At 44.1% G+C, this 9,531-nt stretch overlaps 1 protein-coding gene across 3 annotated transcripts in view; it reads left to right on the plus strand.

Annotated features, from left to right (window-relative positions):
• The window catches only part of LOC110537092 (phosphatidylinositol transfer protein beta isoform), a 29,110-nt gene extending 19,615 nt beyond the window's left edge, over positions 1–9,495 (plus strand). For 2 of the 3 annotated variants that reach the window (XM_021622859.3, XM_090191897.1), the window contains 5 exons: positions 379–537; positions 5,371–5,448; positions 5,631–5,741; positions 5,880–6,002; positions 7,062–9,495. In XM_021622859.3, coding sequence (XP_021478534.1) covers positions 379–537; positions 5,371–5,448; positions 5,631–5,741; positions 5,880–6,002; positions 7,062–7,112 — 522 coding nt within the window. In that variant the 3' untranslated portion in view covers positions 7,113–9,495. Of the gene's footprint in view, positions 1–378; positions 538–5,370; positions 5,449–5,630; positions 5,742–5,879; positions 6,003–6,271; positions 6,357–7,061 lie in introns of all 3 variants that reach the window. The other variant, XM_090191898.1, reaches the window with a different exon arrangement.
• The last annotated feature ends 36 nt before the right edge of the window (positions 9,496–9,531 follow it).

The following is a 9,531-nucleotide window of genomic DNA, read 5'->3' on the forward strand; positions in this document are numbered from 1 at the left end:
CAGTTAATTAGCTTAGCTGCGGGGTTTAAAATGGCCTTAGGCATCCTAGGACTCCATGCAAGACTTTCTCAGTATGAGATTCCCATTGGTTCTCCATTCAAGGCATTCTCAAGCTTGCAATTGGCTGACATTTTAAGGCTACTATATAGAGGAAGTGAACACTAAAGCCTTCTTGGAATTAGTTTCCTTCCCACCACAGAATCCATAGAATCAACTTATCAACCATTTGGAATGGTATACCCAACATGGCCGCCATCCTGACCCACATCAGCAACAATGAATGTATGCTTTGCCAGGCTAGATTAAAACATGGACAGAGATTTGATTTGTACCTTTTCTTTCATTGCTCACTTTTCTTTTCTCCTCCTCTCCCTCCAGAACGAGTATATGAAAGATGACTTCCTGATAAAGATTGAGACGTGGCACAAACCTGACATGGGAACTCTAGAAAACGTGCATGACTTGGACGGTCCTACGTGGAAGACAGTGGAGGTGATTCCCATCGACATCGCAGACAAAGATGTGGTGGCCCATGGGGTGAGTGGGCGTACGCGCAGACACACTAGTTGAATACGTGGAACACTATTTGAAAAAATGGATCATTCCTCAATTGCGCATCAGACCTGACATCACTGTATTGGCTAAAGCAGTGAGTTTTTAATCACTCAGCCATGTTAGATCAGTGACATCAAGATGACTCTTATCCCAAGTGGTAATGTAGTCTGTCCCCTGTCCCAGGCACTGATGGTTATATCACCAGGGTATTTGTCTCCCCCATGTGGAGGAGTTGTGTCACTGCATGTTGACTGGTTGTCTCTGCCAGTCTACCTCCCTGCCAGAATCCCCCCCCCCCCCCCTTTCGACATGAACGTGCACTCACTCAATTTTTCATTGCTGCGACTTGCTAGTTGAGATTTCTGATCATGTTAGGCTGCGTTTCATTTTATGTCGGTTTGATCACGGGGGAGGCACTAGTATTGTCTGCAGTTTTCGGTTTGGCTAACACATTTGAAACAAATAGTCTATAAATAAATCTCTTTGCCAAAATTCGGCATCTCTCCCATGTCTTATTTGACTAGTAGTTGTTCTGAAATGTTTATTGCTTGCCTGTGTGCCACAGAAAGTATTTGACTCTAGCCACAAATTGAAGGAAATTAGAAGGGGAGGGGGTTCGGTAAGGCTATTTTCTAATTTCCTTAATTTTGTGGCTAGAGTCAAATACTTTCTTTGGCACACACTACTGGTCAAGATGAGCTAGAAAAAGTATTCTGAAGTGTGTCAGGCCTTGCAGTCCCAAGATAGAAGGGGTGGGGGTGGAATTTCGGCAGGCAAGAAAATGGCCTTGCCGAACCTTCTAATTTCTTTAATTTTGTGGCTAGTGTCATACTTTGTGGCACACATCAGAGTCAAATACTTTCTATAGAACAACCTTCACGTCAGGATAGGCAACGGAAAATAATAATGCATGTGTGTTATATTAAACATAGAGGAGGGAGAAAAATGTAGGCAAGCAATGAACAATTCAGAACAACTACTAGTTGAATAAGACATGGGAGAGAGAACGAATTTTGGCAAAGATATTTATTTATAGACTAATACACTTGAAACAAAAAGCCAAGCCGAAAACTGCAGACATTACTAGTGTCTCCCTCGCGATCAAACAACCATAAAAAATCAAATGAAACGCAGCCTGACATGATCAGAAATCTCAACTAGCATTGCAAGTTGCAGGGTGGGGGATTCTGTCAGGGGGGAGATTTTCAGCACAACACCGGAACAAAGTTCCTTGTTAGTCGCACAGTCTGCTCCTCTAACGTGTGTGTTACGTGCTTCTGTCCATGAAAGATTCCTGCCAGTCTAGTGTCATTCCTAGCCCTGCGTCTGCTGCTGTTAGCCTGGCAGTCTAGTGTCATTCCTAGCCCTGTGTCTGCTGCTGTTAGCCTGCCAGTCTAGTGTCATTCCTAGCCCTGTGTCTGCTGCTGTTAGCTAGGCAGTCTAGTGTCATTCCTAGCCCTGTGTCTGCTGCTGTTAGCCTGCCAGTCTAGTGTCATTCCTAGCCCTGTGTCTGGTGCTGTTAGCCTGCCAGTCTAGTGTCATTCCTAGCCCTGTGTCTGCTGCTGTTAGCCTGCCAGTCTAGTGTCATTCCTAGCCCTGTGTCTGCTGCTGTTAGCCTGCCAGTCTAGTGTCATTCCTAGCCCTGTGTCTGCTGCTGTTAGCTAGGCAGTCTAGTGTCATTCCTAGCCCTGTGTCTGCTGCTGTTAGCTAGGCAGTCTAGTGTCATTCCTAGCCCTGTGTCTGCTGCTGTTAGCCTGCCAGTCTAGTGTCATTCCTAGCCCTGTGTCTGCTGCTGTTAGCCTGCCAGTCTAGTGTCATTCCTAGCCCTGTGTCTGCTGCTGTTAGCCTGCCAGTCTAGTGTCATTCCTAGCCCTGTGTCTGCTGCTGTTAGCTAGGCAGTCTAGTGTCATTCCTAGCCCTGTGTCTGCTGCTGTTAGCCTGCCAGTCTAGTGTCATTCCTAGCCCTGTGTCTGCTGCTGTTAGCCTGCCAGTCTAGTGTCATTCCTAGCCCTGTGTCTGCTGCTGTTAGCCTGCCAGTCTAGTGTCATTCATAGCCCTGTGTCTGCTGCTGTTAGCCTGCCAGTCTAGTGTCATTCCTAGCCCTGTGTCTGCTGCTGTTAGCTAGGCAGTCTAGTGTCATTCCTAGCCCTGTGTCTGCTGCTGTTAGCTAGGCAGTCTAGTGTCATTCCTAGCCCTGTGTCTGCTGCTGTTAGCCTGCCAGTCTAGTGTCATTCCTAGCCCTGTGTCTGCTGCTGTTAGCCTGCCAGTCTAGTGTCATTCCTAGCCCTGTGTCTGCTGCTGTTAGCTAGGCAGTCTAGTGTCATTCCTAGCCCTGTGTCTGCTGCTGTTAGCCTGCCAGTCTAGTGTCATTCCTAGCCCTGTGTCTGCTGCTGTTAGCCTGCCAGTCTAGTGTCATTCCTAGCCCTGTGTCTGCTGCTGTTAGCCTGCCAGTCTAGTGTCATTCCTAGCCCTGTGTCAGCTGCTGAATCCTATGACTGCCACTTTGAAAGTCACCGAGCACTTCAGTAAAGCCATTCTACTGACAGTGTTTGTCTATGGAGATCGCATGGCGGTGTGCTCGATTTTATGCAACTGGAGTGGCTGAAATAGCCAAATCCACTAATTTGAAGGGGTGTCCACATACTTTTGTGTGTATGTATGTGTGTGTGCATATATATGCACATATACACATACATAGACGACCGTTCAAAGGTTTGGAGTCACTTACAAATGTCCTTGTTTTTTAAAGAAAATCACATTTTTTGTCCATTTAAAATAACATCAAATTGATCAGAAATACAGTGTAGACATTGTTAATGTTGTAAATGACTATTGTAGCTGGAAACGGCAGATTTTTTGATGGACTATCTACATAGGCATACAGAGGCCCATTATTAGCAACCATCACTCCTGTGTTTCAACAACACGTTGTGTTAGCTAATCCAAGTTTATCATTTTAAAAGGCCAATTGATCATTAGAAAACCGTTTTGCAATTATGTTAGCACAGCTTAAAAGTGTGTGCTGACTAAAGAAGCAATGAAACTGGCCTTCTTTAGTCTAGTTGATTATCTGGAGCATCAGCATTTGGGGGTTCGATTACTGGCTTAAAATGGCCAGAAACAAATAACTTTTATGAAATTCATCAGTCTATTCTTGTTCTGAGAAATGAAGGCTATTCCATGTGAGAAATTGCCAAGACACTGAAGATCTCGTACAATGCTGTGTACTACTCCCTTCACAGAACAGCGCAAACTGGCTCTAACCAGAATAGAAAGAGGAGTAGGAGGCCCCGGTGCAGGACTGAGCAAGAGGACAAGTACATTAGTGTCTAGTTTGAGAAACAGATGCCTCACAAGTCCTCAACTGGCAACTTCATTAAACAGTACCTGCAAAACACCAGTCTCAACGTCAACAGTGAAGAGCTCCGGGATGCTGGCCTTCTTGGCAGAGTTCCTCTGTCCAGTGTCTGTTCTTTTTGCCCATCTTAATCTTTTCTTTTTATTGGCCAGTCTGAGATATGGCTTTTTCTTTGCAACTCTGCATAGAAGGCCAGCATCCCGGAGTCGCCTCTTCACTGTTGACGTTGAGACTGATTGATTGACAGACAGAAAGATATATCTATTTATATGCGAGAGTAGCAGCAGCGTATGTGGAGAGTGTGAAAGCTGAGCACATCATCTCTCCATCTGTGACAACAGGATAGCTGTTTTCCAAGCAATTGTATTTTAAAATGTTATACAATCGGAAAACTGTTTTCTTTCTCGCGGAGCATTTTCTTCCCCCCCAGAAAAGGGGAGAGGGAGAGCGTGGCTCGCTCGACACAGCTGCAGGCCCCAGAGAAACGGGCAGGCAGTCAAACACTTTCAGTACAGGATTCATGAGGATAATGTACTTTACTGTTTGACCAAATCATGGTTTTAGCCTCCTGAAAAAGAGGACGTTTTTAATGAGGTGAATGAGTGCAGCCTGCACCGATGCGACCAATCTAGTTGTAGTTTTGAGCCCTGCCTTGTAGGCGTTTCACTGTCGGCATACACTCCAACTTTCGTTTTACTTCAATGAAAAAGGCCTTCATCTTCACAATCAATAATAGCCTCGGCCAAGTCTCTCTTTTTCGCTCTCTCCTCAGCAGAACGGCAGCCCTGGACAATTTGGCCGGCTACAATTGTATTTATTGGCTTCTCATTTATTTTATCTACCAAAATCTGGAAATTACCGGCTAACGGAAACTCTGGTCAGTATGCATGTGTAATGCATTTTCTGTCCTACATGACTATAATGGGTTGTAATGTGTATATACACTGAGTGTACAAAACATTAAAAATGCCTTCCAAAAATTGAGTTGTAACACCCCCTTTGCCCTCAGAACAGCCTCAATTTGTCAGGGGAGAGCATACAAGGTGTCAAAAACATCAACAGGGACGCTGCCCTATATTGACTGCAATGCTTCCAACAGTTGTGTCAAGTTGGCTGGATGTTCTTTGGTCCACCACCCATCCTTGATACACACGGTAAACTGTTGAGCGTGAAAAACCCAGCAGCATTACAGTTCTTGACACAAACCAGTGCGCCTGGCACCTGCTACCATACACTATTCCACCATTAAAGAGGCTTACATTTTTTGTCTTGCCCATTCACCCTCTTGAGTGGCACACATACACAATCATTCTTAAACCTCCTCCTCTTCATCTACACTGATTGAAGTGGATTTAACCGGTGACGCCAATAAGGGGTCATGGCTTTCACCTGGTCAGTCTGTCATGTACAGAGCAGGTTGTCGTTGTGTAAGGTATGTTTTTTGTTATTTACTACAGGATTATAAAGCAGAGGAGGATCCTGCTCTGTTCAAATCTACAAAGACAGGCAGAGGACCGCTCTCACCTGAATGGAAGGTACAGGATTTTACCTACTGTCAACATATATCCCGTCTTGTCTGTGATAGTTAGTCATATTGACACACACACACTAACATGCTTCTCTCGTTTGTGGTGCTGGAGGTTAATGCCCCAAAATCAACATTGTAGAAAATAAAAATACATTTGGCCTCATCCCTCCTGTGTTTCTCCTCTGACAGAACGATCTGATGAACAAAACAGACTGTCCTAAGATGTGTGCCTACAAACTGGTCACTGTCAAGTTCAAGTGGTGGGGCCTGCAGACCAAAGTAGAGAACTTTATCCAGAAGGTACAATACTTTTCTCTTTCTCCTTTTCACATTTAGGGCCTCCAATGAGAAAACAGACTGATACCTAATATTGTTGTTCTCTGGTCTCTCCTTTCATTCCCTCTCCCCCTCTCTCCTCCCCCATCTTCCCTCCTTAAGCAAGAGAAGCGTATTTTCACTAACTTCCATCGCCAGTTGTTCTGTTGGATTGACAACTGGGTGGAGCTGACCATGGCAGACATCCGACGAATGGAGGAAGAGACCAAGAAAGAGCTGGAAGAGGTAACACACACAATTTATGTCTGCCATTTTTTTCATAGGTTTTAGACTTGTGCCTTGTTGTTTTTTGTGGTGCATAGATAGGGACAGATGATGCAAAGGTCACGAACACATGATTCCAGAGGCATTGAGGGATCAAGGACCACAATAAACAACAAATCACCTATCTAGGACTGACCGTGACCCTTACTAACCCCTATGGCCTTAACCTTTGACCCTCCTATGAAGCTCTCTGATTGGTCCAGCTGACAGTTCTACTCTGCTGCCTTTAGATGCGTGAGAAGGGCACCGTTAGAGGAACCTCGGCAACGGAAGAGTAACCCCGCCCCTATAGGTCAAAGGTCAGAGACAGGCTGAGTAAGTTCCCCAACAGGACACAGGAAATTACATCATCGTGGTTTTGGAGACTCATCCTGTACCTGCTCTCATCTCTCTCGATCCCTCCCATTAATTTGTTGCTCATCACGTTTTTCTCCCTTTTTCCAGCTGCATGTTGCCTGTCTAATGAAACAATCTGCTTTTGGTTCAGTTTGTCTATGGTGGTTTTGGAGCTCTATCTGCATGTGGGGCTCTCATTCCATTTCTCTTTTTTTCCATGGTGTCTGCATCCTGTCTCTCTCTGCAGTTCTGCTCCCACTGCATGACTTCTTCTCCTCCTTACCTCTTTGAAACCTTTTGTCCCCTTGCTGTCTTATTAACATGGTGTGGTCTGTATGTGTGTGGTTCCAGGTGTTGGGGCAGCGCTCCTACCCTGTTGCTCTCTGCCATCTTTCTGCATGTATCATGTTGCCTACAGATGGAAAGAGGAGAGTTTTCACTATGATGGAGAAGGGTTGAAGTGATGTGACTGCTAGTAAAAGAGGAAACATTATTCTCTATTTCATGAACTAAACATTGGCCATTAGTTCACAATGTAGTACGTTTAGCTGTTGCTACATTATATATATATGATGGAAAGAGAGAATATGTTCACTCCATCACCTCAGTCTCTCCTACAGACACACATTTGTCCTTCACTGTGTGACACATGCATGACTATAATCTGTTTACTTCCTCCGCCAGCTGCGTAGTTCAGGTCAGGTTCGAGGCATGAGTGCTGCTCACGAGCAGTGAGGTCGACCAACCAAACCCTTCCATGATGACTACATGATGATGATGTCACCAAGCTCACAAAGAAGAGGAAGTCAGCTGCTCTACTTCCTGTCTCCCATGATTCATATAGGGGTTTGTCCTGATTGGTCAATAGTAGTGTACCGACCCCCAATCACACGCCTCCTATTCACATTTAAAAAACGATTTGCACAGAAAGTAAATTTAAATTGCCTGTAACTATAATTGTTAGTTAATTATGAGACGGGCTTCATTTGTATCCAAGACACTCAAAGCCAATCCTTATAATCAGACTAGAATGTTATTTTACAGTCCTCAGTATATGTTATAGTTTCCCCCTAAATTGGAATCGGATCACTTATTGGACCAATTTGTTTTTGTTTTATGTATTTCGTTCCCTGTTGGATACTGTATCTGTCATGGCTCTAGTTGGCTTCATCCTTGTTTCGGTCTCCTCCCTCGAGACTAAGATCTGAATAAACCCTTATCCGAGGTGTAGGGATCTGCAGACTTGAAATAAGTCCAAAATGGCATCATATTCCATATAGTGCACTACTTCTGGTCAGAGGGCCGGGTCTGAATAGGGTGCCATTTGGGAAGTCGATTTAGCACCTCAACCCCTGTCTGACAGGCTGGAGGATGTTTTTTTGATTTGACCCTGTCCAGGCCTGTTGCTATCTCTTGTAGAACATGGTTGAGTGGTTTGACATGCATGTATACGATTCCTGCCCTCTGACCGATGTTGTTGCATTGCTGTCCTTTGATCCGACGTGTTTTCCTTTTTAATGTGTAAAGGTTTTAAACATTTCGTCCATTGTTTGCCCCAAGTGAGTGTTCGCTGAGTTCATACATTTCAGAGCTGCTAGATCAGCTGTCACTTGTACCTGTAGTTCAGGTGTCATTCTACTCGGATGATGAACAGATGGAATTAAACCCTCCTGCCCCTTTTGCTTTCTGCAAACCTGTAGTCACGTCGCTAATGACTTCATGGCTAGAATTTGGTGGCGTTGAAATACTTAAGTATTTGATAGGTACCCAGGTCTGCTGCACCGTTAGGAGGGACAGAAATACATTGCCCTTGTGACTGATGTCTCTAGCTGTCCTGTGGGAATACCAGTTTATTTCTACCACTGTAGTGTTGACTGTCCTCTTATTTCATATTCACAGTTATAAAACATGGTCTGTTTCCCAAACTCTTTCCGGGGGGCAGGACCGTGTTTGGGGAAAACCCTGTTCTAGATGACCTCTATCTCCAGTACTGTAATTATATATAGTAGGGAGCTGGCTCAAATGGCACCCTGTTCCCTATATGTAGTGCACATATAGTAGATAGGGTGTTGAGGTTTAGAATAGGTTGTATTACTCTTGGAAAGTTTGTCAGATCAGTGGGCAGTCCAGACTCTGCTCTGACAGGTTAGGATTGGAGAAAGTAATGTTCCTAGAGCTGTAATTTAGGTAAAATGTTCTGCTTTCAGCCATACTGTAGTTATTACCCCTGTGAATGTAGTGTGTCTATGGGATAATGCATGTCTTAGTATGCAAAGAAAATATTTTTGTGTGGATAATCACACATTCTCCATCAGCGCAACCATGTAGCTACCTGCTGCAGCATTAACAGATAAGGATATTTGATGAAGTATCTACTTAAACTAACTGAAAATTGATAGTTTATTCCCGTTATCTTGTTTTACATTTTGATCTCCAGGATCATGAAGCCTTGGAGTGAGAGAGACACTGTTGTATTATTTTGTCCATTGTGTTTCTCCTATTTTTTTGGATGTTTTTTTTTGTTGATTTTAGCCGTTCCTGATGGGTTGCACAGCTGCATCTACACAGGCAGCCCAGTTCTGATATTTTTCCCTCCACATCCCATCAGCTCATCTGGCTGGTCAAAAGATGAGAATTGGGCTGCCTGTGTAGATGCAGCCAATGTGACTCATAACTGTCACAGGTGATGATTTGGATTAGTCTTTATAGAAGTACCAGTGATGTGAGCCAGGGTTAGAAAGGCCTAATGGAGTATCACTTAACTCAGTCCTGGGGGTCCCCAGAGGTGCCCCTTTTTCATTCCAGCCCAACACTAAAACTGAATGAACTAGTTTTCACCAAGCCACTGATTACTTTAATCAGATGTGTGTTAGTGATGAGCTGGAGAAACTGTGTGTACCCCCCCAGGAATGGATTGAGAAACACTGGTCATCAGTCCATTTGTATGGTCATCATGCCTAAGCACTTGCAAAATAAATTTCAACAATGCATATAAATGTATATTTTCTGATCATGTAGTGAATGTAAAATGTTAATATTTTTGTTTTTCACAGCTTCTGAGCTGTGGCAAGGTCTAGACAATAACAGAATATCTATTAAAATTTAACACAAAACTCCACTCAGCGCTGTTCTATTGATTTGACATCACTATTGT

The sequence above is a fragment of the Oncorhynchus mykiss genome, chromosome 12 (genome assembly GCF_057628025.1).
Source record: "Oncorhynchus mykiss isolate SJ-2025 chromosome 12, ASM5762802v1, whole genome shotgun sequence".
Lineage (NCBI taxonomy): Eukaryota > Metazoa > Chordata > Actinopteri > Salmoniformes > Salmonidae > Oncorhynchus > Oncorhynchus mykiss.